The sequence below is a fragment of the Spodoptera frugiperda genome, chromosome 15 (genome assembly GCF_023101765.2).
Source record: "Spodoptera frugiperda isolate SF20-4 chromosome 15, AGI-APGP_CSIRO_Sfru_2.0, whole genome shotgun sequence".
NCBI lineage: Eukaryota > Metazoa > Arthropoda > Insecta > Lepidoptera > Noctuidae > Spodoptera > Spodoptera frugiperda.
This window is the reverse complement of record NC_064226.1, coordinates 8989397-9003176: the sequence shown is the minus strand read 5'-3', so window position 1 is coordinate 9003176 and position 13780 is coordinate 8989397. Positions and strand designations below refer to the sequence as shown.

Here is a 13780-nt window from a genome sequence, read left to right as displayed (position 1 = left end):
GGGAATAAATAAATGTGTACCCGATTTTCTGATTGTATCGAGGGACAAAAGTTGAAAGAAACTAAATGAAAATGTAATGAGCTGAAATACTCTCATGTAATATATAGATTGGTAGAAAACTCAATTTAGTTTTACTACTATCGTATTACGTCTCGAAGGAGTTACTTGTTTTTGAAGTTTTCTTTTGTGAAATTTTATTTTTGTTCTGTAAGTTTGGAATCGTTTTATTCGTCCATTATCCTAAAATTTAATGGCAGATTAGGTAATACGGGTGAATGTTCGCGGCGTTTTCTTAAATTGCCTCCGAGCGAGTCTGTTTTCTTTCTCACATATCTCAGAAATCCACCCTAAGCGGCGTTTCACTTTTTGGTTAATATCTACCTATTGCTTATTTTCCTCGTTCATAATGCCTCCAGGGATTCCGGTGGCTCACGTGATTTATGGCTTATGCAAAGAATGAGAGGATATTTTCTACACCATAATTCAGGCTAGTTGAGATTAGAGGCGGGTCTGTGTAGAGGATGATATATCAATCTGTTTGCTTCGCCTTTTTATGCCGTCGTATATTACGCACTATTGTCAAATAAATAAAGAAATGTTGATACCTCCGGTACTTGCCGAATTTATGTGATACTAAACTTTGTTATAGCTCACCAAATAGTAAATTTAACAAATAATCAAAGCAAATAAAGGTGTCGACATTATTTACAATATGCTTACACAAATCCTATTGGGCAAATAAATAAAATGTATTCATTTAAATAATATTACTGTTTGCTCTAGTTGATCAAACAATTGTATAAACATTTATGTTTTATTTGCCGATTAATGAACTTCAATCTGTAATCTCCTGTGATCTTTGTTATGAAATGATTCAGTAAACAAAATAATGTGATTTCCTATTTTAAAAGGTTTTGTTTATTTGTGTTTTGTTTATTATTTAATACTTTTGCATTTAATACAGCACAAGGCGGAATTAGTTTCGTCGGTTTCAGTTATTTTAAAATTTAATTTAGGTAGTAAATTCGTAATCTGAATCTGAGAAATTAATAGGGATTACTATTAGAATCACAAATACTATTAATATCTATAACAAACTGAGAAACGTTATATAATAAAATCACTGAAATATTTATCCTCCTCAAGGTGTTTTTTTTTATGGAATAGGAGGCAAACGTGCAAACAAATGTTATCACTATTGTTGGTTTAGGAATCGGTCTCCAATCCTCAAATCTCCAAAAGGCCGGCAACAGACTTGTTACTTTTCAGGTGTTGCGGGCGTCCATAATTGCTTACCACTAGGTGATTCTTCCTCTCATTTACTACCCACCCTATAAATTAACCATAGATCTTATACTCAGTACTCCCACTTTCGAGTAATACATTTGGATTGTTTCCATTACCTACCTTTATGTTTAATAGCAGCTTATGATATTATCTTCGTCCATTTCCAAAGTTGGTATTACGTCATCGGTCAATTATAACAATCGGGCTTGTCGAAACATAAGTAAACAAGTTACACTCATCAATCCAATCGCCTAATAGCTATCAGCAGTTGTCTGAACATTGTATAAACTAGCGGCTAGTGGCCAGTCCCACAATTGTCTATATCATTAAATTAAAAGCTTTCGTGTTTGAAGGCCATTAGTAATATTCGCGGCACCTAAAGCCCCATCGCTACAAGGGCACGGTTGGCTAAACAGTTAACTAATTTATTATCCATAAATTCCGATCAAGAATTTGATAAGACACGTCCTCAGGGTTTTACGAGCTTAGCTTGCGCTTCATCTGTACTGTGAAAATGCTTGAATACCGATAGCTATTTTGGTATTCGACTTGAACCTTCCCCTTTGTTAATTCTAGTCGAATGACTCACATCTTAAATCGATTCAGCATTATCGATAACCTATAAATTCATTTTCCTGATATCGTTAAATATTTCCGATGATGCCCCATCATTTTCTTTTCATTCGATAGAACATTTTTTCTCGGTAATGTCAACACTCGAGGATGTTTGCTCATATTTTTCTGGGACCACTTACGTCGAGAAGGGTTCGAAATAAACACATTATTACGGATTGCAGTCTCATTTTATTTTATGGTTTTGTATTTATTAAACTAAGATAGTTACATCAAACACACATTGCGTAACAAACTGGACTGGAAGATATGTACGAACCAGTGACAATATTGTACCTAAACTTAGGTTATTGCTGGAAACCCTAGCTGTTGTTCATTCGGATCTAAAATACTCTTCTAATATATTTTATTCTTGTAATTAAGTACGTTATACTAAGTACAATAGAGGAATATACTCGTTCATTACTATATCAAATTGATTCGAATCAACAGCACTAGGGTTGTTCTAAATACCATCTAAAAGTGAATTGTGTCTCGCTCGACCACGAAGCATGTCTAACACGAAAAACGTAGCTCTAAATGCCATTTTGATATATATATTTTAATATTGTCATTGTTTTAATTTAATTAGTATTAATTATAATACTTTACAAGTAGTTCGCTAGACGAAATGTAGAAAAACGAACTTAGCTTTTAGTTAAAGAGCGTAGTTTTGCGTTAGCATAACATGAAAGGAAAAACTAAAAGTTACCTTAGGTAATCGATTCTAGACTATGATACCAATTTTCTATACATAACATTACGTATGTAGTTACTTTAAAATGTACAGGCTTAGAAATAAAATTGAAATTCGTTATTTATTTAGTTGATAACATAACTAGCCTACAGCCGGCCTTATTTAGATAGTTGATTGCAGCAAGAGTAATGAATGTTTCTTAAAGTTAGGAAGATCGATTACATACGTCAGATGAATGTTCTAGAATATTCGAACAGAAGTACAATGTTACTCTGTGGAGATTAAGTCACAATTGCGGGTCAAGTGTGTCCAAAGTTTGTGTGAGGCTCGTGAAGTCGTGACATTCATACCTACTGCTGAGAACATTAACCCTCCAGGGATTTGCTTAGAGCGTAGTACCGCTGAACTTAGTCACAGACTTACTTGGAATTCATAATCTACGACAACGGACATTTCGTAACGTTTATTACACATCTGAATAAAACAGTTAAGCGGCTTGTAAAAAAATTCTAGTCTATATTTATGTACATATATTACAAACGTCAGTACTAAGATTAAAATACTAAAATAATCTCAGGTGATATTGGAAATGATATAAAGTAACTTATAAATTAACACAATGAATCACATACACCATTATAATTATGTATTTTGAGAGTAAATTAAGATGTACTTATAAAGTATGGCACGGAAAATTCAAAATGTCTGCATTATTTCATTTCGATCTGAATGAGATTTATAATGTTTCTTCTATAAAATCTTAAACTAAATATGTAATTTATAAGTAATACTCATACCCTGGAAATAATGCGATATCAGTAAAAAAATGTTCACTGCAATGACAACACAAATATGCTAGAAATAAATACTATTTTAATACCAAAGGAAAATACGAACACAACCTATTTATTATTATGCATCAAAACACTGAGTATATAAAATCCCTAAATCAGCTACTGTACAATTACTATGGCACTGTTATTTATAAATAATTGCTAAATATACTTCACATTTATAAAGGAATGGCAAAGTGGAATCAAAATGATAATCTCATTATCAAATAAAAAGAGTCAGAAAACGTTAGTCAAAATATTAATTTACGATTGCTTATTCTTGATACATTACATTATTTGTCGTCGAGACAGGGAGCTGGAATGTCGCCATTAGAGCCCGATCATCATATTTCTCTACACGAATAAAGTTTTACAAACTTTTTATAATTTCTCACATGATATTTTGCTCTCACATATAATAGAAACTATGCTTAAGTTTTACTGACTAATCTATCAACTAGATTATATATTTCTGCTAATTTTAACAACAAAATATCAAGAGTCTTTTTTAATAATTCAGTACTTTCGCATATTAATTATTTCATTTTTTTCATTATACCTCTGATGTGTAATCCGAGCACCGATTTAAAAAAGAGAATAATTGATATAGTAACTATTCAATCTACAACTAGAACATAACGTATTATGGCAACGCACTCTTTTGGTAAAATATATATAAATACTTTTGATTCGAGGTGATATGACACTTATATCTCTTTAGAGATATTTCCATGGACTCTTCAAATAGCTGTTAAATCGAAATAATACGAACAAAATATTGAAATGGATATGTATCGGTAGGTACATTATTCGACAGGTACTTTAAAACACTATTCAACACAACAGTTACAAAATAATACTTTTTTAAATCTCACAATCCACTTGGCATTTTACGTTGACCATCGTGCGCGGGTCGCACGACTTAGTCGTATCGTCAGTCGCAATGTCGTACCACGGTCGTAGGTCGTATGGGTGCGCTGAGATCAATATGCCGTCCGTTTGCCTTCACACTGGCGACACAGCCGCGGAGGCCCGTGTACAGAGCGGCGGGCAAACCCAGGGGCAGCGACGGAGAACCCCCTATGTACACAAAAAGTAATTCAACTTAACAATTTTATATGGAAAACCAATCACGAGATAAAACGTATAAAACAATTCATCGTTTTAATTCCTTCTGCATACAAACGTCCAATAATATTTGTTTTAACTGTTAACGTATTGGAAATAAATCAAAAGATGGGGCTTTTATCGTTAAATGACTGTAGTGATAAATTAATTTGACCAATGGAATGAATTAAATGTAAAACAATGGTTTACTTACCAATCCACAGCTTGGGGTTTGCTTTCGAGGGCACCAATAGTGACTGTGAGTACCCTCTAACAGGCGGTTTGTCGTCAACTTGTAGCATGGCTAACCTCTTTCTTCTGCGAACGGTGGCGGTGTGCCACCGGCCGTCGTCGACCCTGGCTTTGGACTCTATATTTTGGAACCAGTCCTCGTGTGTCGCCAAGTTCATCTCCTTGATATCTGTGTCTGTGTATATAAGCTGCAGTTTCCCGTCACTCAAACCTAGACCGATGAAGTCTCGAGGCCGTATACCGATTTTCCTTCTCCACATTAGGAGGCCAGAGTCGTTGTATGTTCGGAACTTTATTTCATATCTAATACCGCGGGAGCCGCTGTTCCTAAAATAGTTGGTGTTATTTAATATTGTGTGACGTGTTTGTTGTCTTTATTGTTATTTGTTAGTTATTATTATTTAACTAGACACTGACTGAGTAATGAAACTAGTGCATGCATTGTGTGAGTACGAATACATTGAACAGGCAAATGTGATGATACCTACATATTTCATTAGCGTGATAGAATCTATACTACCTATTCGAAAACGTATTAGTATGTATTTTACATTACGAGTATAAAAAACATTACGAATAGAAAGATACTCCACCTCCGCAACCCATATCATTAAGCATTTCGATCGATTACGTTATTTACTTTTTTATTTAGGTACGAGTACTGGGTTTGATCTTTAGATTCTATTTATATAAATCGGCAAGGAGAGCGCAAGTAGACAATATATCAGAGTACCTGTAAGAGCTCCTTTTATATGGCCTACGGAATTAAAATCTCGCTTTTGCTACCTCGGCAAGTTCAATAGACCTATCAGTTGGAAAATTAGATTGCGATGAAAGACCTTATTTATTAGGGCACCCGTTTCGGGTCTCCAATTTAGGCAATTCAATATAGTAGGTCCAAATATACTTTGGTACTTATTTGACACTGCGACTATGAAACTAGTTAAACCTATTACGTAATAAAGTCTATCGCTTCATGATAGAGCAAGTTCCCGCGTCTATTTGCCAATCTGTATGCTCCGCAGCTAGTCGGTAATTTTCGAGATTAGTCTAAAACTAGCTCGGAAGTTACTAAATGGATTTTGGTTCAGTTTTCCCGTTTCATAACTAATCGTGGGAACAGAGACGGTCTCCTAATTATTCATCCTGTATGTATTTTTAGGAGCATGTTAAGTACAAACATTCCTTTAGCCCAAATATCCTTAAAAGCACATCCACTTTGTAGTTACCGTAGAATAAATATTTGTTAAAGTGCCTTCAAGAATCTTTAGTGACGTGGGCGAGATATTAACAAAGAATGATTTGTTTATTTCCAAGTAAAAGTTAATATTAGTAGGTTCTAAAAATAGTAACAAAAAAGTACGTATCGTTTTGGTTGAACTAACTAGGTATTCGTTGTAAATAATTGATCATTAGTTTCACAAACATATTTTGGGGCATTGTATAGTCACGTGGAGTTACAAAAATAGTTCAAAAGACTACATGTACAACTGACAAATAAGAAAAGTCCTGGTAATTTCAAGATGCAAATAAGTAGAAGAACAAATAAAATAGCTGAGTGAGCACACAAAGAGACTATCGTGAAGCAGTATTTACAATCTACGTTGTTACGTTAACGTGTTTATGTAAATACGTAAAGTTCGGTGTAACTTATTTGACTTCCTGTGAATTTATACATTCGGAGCGGAGGCCAAGCAAGCTTGTTGAAGCACATTATTACGGCACTTTACTATCAACTCTGGACAAATACGAATACGAAACTGCGCAAACTTTGCTCTAAAGTTTTTCATAAAACTTCAAGTAATTTGACAAAAGTTCAGAGAAAGACAAATAAATTGCTGACGCTCTTTTATCTTTCTTTGACATATTATTTGTTTACCATGCAATGTTTAATTGAACCAAAAACGTACCCAACATTAAGGCAATCAAATAGTTATACGACATTAACAAATTAATAAATAACGCAATAAAATCTACATAAATGGAAAGAATAAAAGCGACGCTTATATACATATAAACAAACACTGGTATTAAGTGTCGTTCAATTCAGCCAACTATTCAAATTATACTTTAAGTGGAGAAATTTCCACGTGTCGCCATTAAGTATTCATGTTTCTGAAACCACACGACTTCCAAATGTCCCCACTTTCACTAAGGCTACGAGGAAATATTAAATATAAGTATATAATGTTTTACCTAAACTAACTGCTGTGACGTAATACGACTAATATGTTATAGTTGATTCCTTCAAATGTTATCTTACACCGTAGTGTCCCTCACCGACGTCTGTGTTAGTATGTAAGCTAAAAAGATAGAAAATTAGTATCAGTTACAATTAACATGAATTAGCATAAACATCGGGATATTGTTTGCCGATGACAGTTTTACATGTCGTGTCTTTCACAGATTAAAATAAAACCGAAGACATTATTAGTAGATTTAGCAATAAAACCCTTATAAAATAACGAATGTAAGTGAGTTAGACAAGAAAGTCGAGACAACCATATTAATAAACTGTACAATTTACGACTCTGCATTATTATGACTGAAGTAAGTTTTGTTAAGTAACACGAACTCTGCATATAAGGGAAATTCTCGCGGATTATGTAATTTAGTCATTATATTTATGCTCACCTGCGACTACCCCTGCTTCTATAGGAGAAGTAGTTGTTTCCATCGAAGTTGACTGGTGTCCTCTCGTTCAGCATTTCAACATTGATCTGTATCTCGCAGTTCCTGCCTTGGTACCCATCCCGACAAGTACACTTGTACTCATTGAGAAGGGGTATACAGGAACCATTGTTTTTGCATGGCGTTAGATCTAGACGAGGAATAAGTTTGGTGGTTAATATAAAGGAAATTATATAGTCAGCCAAGTTTTACACAAGTTCAGTAAACAGTAATAGCGTAGAAGAATATGTAAACAAGATAATGACCTCATAAGTTAAGGAATATTCCATTTCATGAATGGCTAGGTATGTATATTAATGTTAGCTGGTTTACCAGAGCTGTATAAACCTATTGGCGCATATTTAGGCAAAAAATAGAGGTTTATCAGTAAACATAGGTTAGCTAGTGAGTTGACTATTGGTAACAGATATGGTATCGATAAAGAGCTACGGTTTCTATATTAAATCATTTTCTTATCTATATACCAAATACTGACTGTCTGTACAAGCACATTTTATTTTATTTATAATTACATAGTTTTATTAGATATTGTTAGCTAGTAGCTGTTATAAGAAAAACTATAAATGAATTCCAATCTTGCTCTGCGCAAAAACGGCAGAAAGAAGTTACCCTCTGTTCGTGCGTTCTTGTGCAAGCAGCGAAACGAACAAAAACTCTTTAATAAACGCAAGTAAAGATACATTTAATATCAGTCTGTAATTAATTACACGGAAAAAATCTATAATACGAACAAGTAAGTAAATGAAGAATGCTTTTAATTAGAACAATGCTTCGGTTATACTAAATCGAAGTAAAAGGAAAAGTAAACTAAGTGAAGGGGCGTAATTTATTCCTTCCGTTAATTACGAAACATTTGAATAACTTCTATTTGTAACATGCCAACATAGCATCATGCCTTCTTTAATTGATGGCGTAGGTAATACGATGACGTCACATATATTTTCAGCTCTGTGAGTATATAGAGCTGATATAAATAAGTAATGTTCTCAAGTACATTTAACTTGACGCCTAACACTTATGGAGAGAAGACAATTAAAGGTATTTTTTGTAGTATCAATATCGTGAGACACTAAATTAACTAAAAAATAATGCTGCACACGTAAATATACTGAGAAAAGTTCTACTTTGCCTTGACTTTAACTTTTACTTTTGAGGCACAGAGAGATTCTTTCTCATGAGCAGCGTACGCGGACGCGGCAACGTCGCTATTATTACCATAATTTTTAATTAATCACAGTACTTTTATTCTAAGAAATTATTGCACAAACAATCTAGTAATACATTGCAATTTCTATTATCCAATTAATACTCAATACATCGATAGATCCATTCAAAACAACAGTAGCTATGTGCACAATATTCACAAGACTTACCCTCTCCACAAGGCGGTCCCGTGTACCTAGTGACCCCAGTAGTGGCACAAGGGAGGCGATCTTCATCCTGCACTATCGCACACTTAGCCGTGTCAGCCCCATACAAAGACAAAGGTTTGCCATTCACAAAGACCTGTTGCACCGAGCCTATGAAACTGCTGGTCACGCCTGACATCTTGTGCGGACGAATGTAAGAGCTGAGGAAAGAGATTTCAATTGAAATAATAGTCAGGATGAAACAGCACAACTTGGGAACTATTTCCCCACTTTTATTGTATTTTTGGCAAAATGCCCCGCTGAGTGGAGTGGTTGTGATTGTGAATGTCATGTTTGGCTACAAAATAAGACATGGTCTTGGTATTAGGCGAGTAAATGATAGAAACTATTCACTCGGCACTTTTGTTTCAATTCTGATTTTTCTAGACACAAATAATTATTTTGTCAAACTCACGGTAGAGATCCAATGAACAAGGGTAGAGTTAGTTCCAAGTGTGTCAATGGAGGAAAAGAGTGTCCTCTCTGTGTGGGATGGTGGTCCAACTGGAGACTCCCATGCCGACCTGAACGGGACACCCGCGCTCGATGCCAACGACCCTTCGTTATCGGCACTGGCGACCTTCATAAAATACAAAAATAACGCTACAGATCATCAGCAACCATTAAAAATATTCATGACATTTAGCTTTTCGTGTAAAATAAATTTATCCCTAAATTAAAACACGGTACTTACGTTATATTAGCAATACCGCTCCCCAAATTGTATCTAAACTGAAGGTAACCATTAACCAGGTTAATCGCTATAAAATCCCCCTTGGCTTTATTAGACTGGCCAGTATAAAGGAGCATTCCGGAAAATCGGTTCGTTAAAAACCAAATTTCAATGCGGAACGCTTTACCCAGCCCTTCAAGTGGCGGCAATTCAATGTAGCTCGTCCCATTGAACTGGGGGGACCAGGTCTCTTGTACCACGGTTACGTCTGTGAACAAATTGAGCATGGAATAGTTGCAATATAAATTTCGCTAGACAATGGTATCTTAGGAACGAGGTTGTATTGTTTATTAAGGATGTGATAAATAAGGCTCACCATTATTGCAAGTGTTTCCATTGGAGCCAATTTCACCTCCAAACAAACAACGGCAAACGTGTCCGCCGTCCGGGCCGATGTCACACAATAGCCCCTCATCATATCCGCAGGGATTCGACTCGCACGGATCTAATCTCTCGTCACAATTGGCTCCTTGAAATCCGATAGGGCAGCTACAAGTATATTCGGTCGCCGACCCGTCTATAGATTTACACGTGGCACCATTCTTGCACGGCATACTCATACATGGGTTGGATTGGCACTCCTGGACGTTTTCTATAGCAACGACTAATGAATCCGGACGGCCCAATTTCTTTGTCACTTGATGACGTATTATCCTCAAGTATTTTACGCAGCCGATAAAGCTGTGCCGAGTGCCAATATTATCGAAGACTCTGTATAGAGACATTTATTAATTACTTATTGCTTATTTGGGAATCATATAGTATCATATTGACGTAAAAGTTACATCATTAATATCAAAGTAATGAAACACTCTAGTTACCTAGAAAAGTTAGTCGGCACGCTCCCGATATAAGCGTCTTCATTCAAATCCAGTGCTTTTAAATGGCCACTAGATTGGCCGACCACGTCTTCCATATCGTCGACTGATAAAATCCCGTCTCGATGGTATCGCTTCGCAGACACCTTGTGATACTCGTTTAATGTTATCTTCTCTAGTGAAGTAAGTATTAACACTCCGTTTCCAAGATTATACCTGTATCGAGAATGAGATTAAATTGTAAACGATAGCCAAAAGCAGTTCGCCGTTTTATCGAATCCAATAATCTTTGCATTTTATTACATCTAGAATGATGCAGGGAAATATTGCTTACCTAAACTCTAAATATCCGTTGACTAAGGCGAGCGAAACAAAATCACCCGTGCCGTCAGGTTTTTGCTGATTGTACAATATGACGCCGTTCTCGGAAAAGGCTTTAAATTCAATATCGATATTCAACTTGTGGTAAGCTTTCAAGGGTTTTAGTCTTATATAAGAAGTGCCGTCGAAGGAAGGCGTCTCTATGTAGGTGGCCAGAAGTCCGTCCTTTGCGAGGGACTCGCAGTTCAATCCTGTATAAGGACCGGCACACAAGCACGTGTAAGTGGATCCAGGCAAATCAATACATGTGCCGAGGTTGTAACATGGCTCTGATAAACAAGCGCTATATTCTTCTGTGGTCTCTTGTGGAGTTTGTTCTGCGAAACGTATAAAAATCATTCAAATAAACACAAAGAAATAAATACTTACGAAAATATAACTTAAAATGTAATATTAACTATTGATTTAACTGAAAACTGCCTATAAAATGTTGTACAAATTTATATTGTCACAAAGACGAAATTGTATTTGACATCAGTAACATATTTCTATTCTTAGAACAGACAGAGAAATCACTGAAACGGACTAGCTAAGCAGATTATCTAGTAATTAGTCGTCATTAGTTTGACACATCTAGATATTATTTTAGCGGATTACAGTTGGAGTAAATGAGGCCAGTCATGCGGCACTTATCGTCCTAACAGAGTACTAATCAGGAACGGAGTTTGTGTTCCAAGTCACATGACTTGGAGAGATAAGGCTTCAAGCGAGAATGTTCCTGAACGGACAGACAACCCACTCCAACTTATCAAGTTTATAATTACGTGAGAAAGAGCTACTTACTTTGAAATTACACCTAGAAATGAGCCGTGTTAACTTAAAGGATAAGTAATGGCCGCGTTGTGTATGATATGAAAATTATATCAGTGTATGTTCATCTCTTGAATGTGTAATGTATGTATATGAGTAAGGTACGTCTAATAGTGCATGAAATGAATTAGTTAATTAGCTCTCTGTAGTTAGTCACTGTCTCTTTCGTGTTCATAATCACATAACTTTTGCTGCGACCTGTGTTTACTACTAGTCATCTTATAGTTTTAAGTCTATTTAGCTAACATCAGTTCTTTTGACTACATTATACAAAGCAATTATACACAATTACACATAAAATGAAACAGTTCAACAAGTAATACAAGTTTTACTACAGTTTATACTAAGTACGTACCAACACATGCTTTTCTATGTAATGTTGGCACGTGTCCCGCGCGACACACGCACGCGTCGCGCGCGCACTCCGCGCCCGGGAGGGCGGCGCAGTCGCCGTCATCGGCACACAAGTCACCCAGTAGGGCGCCAACCGCACCAGAACCCACGGTTGCCGTTGTGGCTAAGAGCAAAAATTAAAATGCTAATCGCTTTCTAGATTTCCAATTCTTGGTCACCCTGATCTCCCCATGCCCAATCCCCAATCCTCTAACCATTAATCCCCAAAAGGTCGGCAACGCATTTGTAAATCCTCTGGTGATTACTTACCATCAGGTGATCACCATTTGCTAGTTCCCATAAAAAAAAATTTAATGCCCTTGAATTTAACAACTGCCCTAATTTGATATTAACAGTCATCATCTTAACTCCATTATTTTGACTGATTAAAGCGTTAAAAGAATGGCAATGAAATAAGACCGTTTAAGATTTCAATGAGATGGAGAAACAAATGGTTAGTTAGTTCTATAAATAAACGAGAAAGTCTATAACAGACTTCATAATGATCGTTTACGACTTTTGTCAATTTAATACTCCTGTAATAAAATGGCGTAGCCTGATGAAAATAATGATTTGATTTTATACGAATAATTCAAAATAACTTTAACAAAACTGAAAATAAGACAGACCTACCTTTGAATTTTTGTCCGGATAGGATGCTATCAAAGTCGCTTGGCGTCTCTTTTCTAGTCCAGTCATATTTGTTATAGTATTTGTCTGGGTTGAGAAGGTGCCTGGTAGATTTGGAAGCAGCACCGTCGTCCTGTTGTGTGAACTGTATCGGTGACGATGGCCGCGGCGGGCCGGCCGTGCCAGCCACCTCGCCCAACTTGCACGGACCAAACGCTTGCACTACAATATCCTCTTGCGTGCGACACGCTTGCAATTTGAGGTGACACTCTGACTCGTAAGTTTTGCCATCGCTACCGCATACCTGTTGGTTTTGGTTAAACTTAGCTACGTTTCACGGCAAAGTTACAAGGTCGTGTTCTCTGATGTGAATATTTATTGGCTACAAGTTCGTAACTGGGAGAACTTCAAAATTATAATAAATCAGCGGTTATTAATATTCATGATGAGTAAGGTATTATTAGAACGGTAGACAGGAATAACTGTTATACTCACCAGCATGTTGGTGTCGCTATCGGAGCAGGGAGCCGCAGCGCACTCGCACAGCGCGCCTCCAGTGCGCTCCGTACATACCGCGCCGAAGTAACATGACAGCTCCGCGCATGACGATACCACGCCACCAGTTTCAGCTACAGAATTAAATTTTATTTAGAAAACGAATGATCAACTCAGCATAATTAAATTGTTTTGTGTGTATCCACATGAATAGAATAGGTAAGTTAAAAGACCCTAATCACCGTAATTAAGGGCATCAAGTTCAATTCGTAACCAGATAAAGCCTTTTTACCTATGTTCTGGAAATTTGTTACGCACACAAAAAGTACTTTTCTGGCCTAATCAAAATTTTCCTTACAGAGCCTACCGGGAGCGTAACAAGGTTACCCTAATCAATGAAAGATAATTAAATCTGTAATTATACTTTTTAATCGTAACAACGTTGAAATACAAAATTTTGCTAATGTACCTCTTGATATTTTAAAATTAAGGAAATAGAAAGGAAGCAAAGAATATGCAGGCAGTCGTGCTTAAATAACTACCTACCTACAAAAAAGAAAAACGGTTAATACGAGAACATCTTGACATGGGTCAGGCATGGCATTGTTGTAAGTACCTTTGTAATGAGGACC

General features: G+C 36.2%; 1 protein-coding gene across 12 annotated transcripts in view; it reads right to left on the bottom strand.

Moving 5' to 3' along the window:
- Nucleotides 1-2068: 2068 nt before the first annotated feature.
- LOC118278581 (agrin) overlaps nucleotides 2069-13780 on the bottom strand; it is a 158681-nt gene continuing 146969 nt past the window's right edge. For 10 of the 12 annotated variants that reach the window (XM_035597906.2, XM_035597897.2, XM_035597913.2 and 7 more), the window contains 12 exons: nucleotides 13149-13282; nucleotides 12657-12957; nucleotides 11986-12147; nucleotides 10774-11137; nucleotides 10443-10655; nucleotides 9938-10332; nucleotides 9583-9829; nucleotides 9304-9468; nucleotides 8853-9049; nucleotides 7423-7609; nucleotides 4751-5115; nucleotides 2069-4509 (listed from right to left, as the gene is read on the bottom strand). In XM_035597906.2, the coding sequence (XP_035453799.2) occupies nucleotides 4364-4509; nucleotides 4751-5115; nucleotides 7423-7609; nucleotides 8853-9049; nucleotides 9304-9468; nucleotides 9583-9829; nucleotides 9938-10332; nucleotides 10443-10655; nucleotides 10774-11137; nucleotides 11986-12147; nucleotides 12657-12957; nucleotides 13149-13282 (2876 nt within the window). In that variant the 3' untranslated portion in view covers nucleotides 2069-4363. Of the gene's footprint in view, nucleotides 4510-4750; nucleotides 5116-6984; nucleotides 7092-7422; nucleotides 7610-8852; nucleotides 9050-9303; nucleotides 9469-9582; nucleotides 9830-9937; nucleotides 10333-10442; nucleotides 10656-10773; nucleotides 11138-11985; nucleotides 12148-12656; nucleotides 12958-13148; nucleotides 13283-13780 lie in introns of those variants that run through there. The other 2 variants (XR_004783903.2, XM_035597890.2) reach the window with 2 other exon arrangements.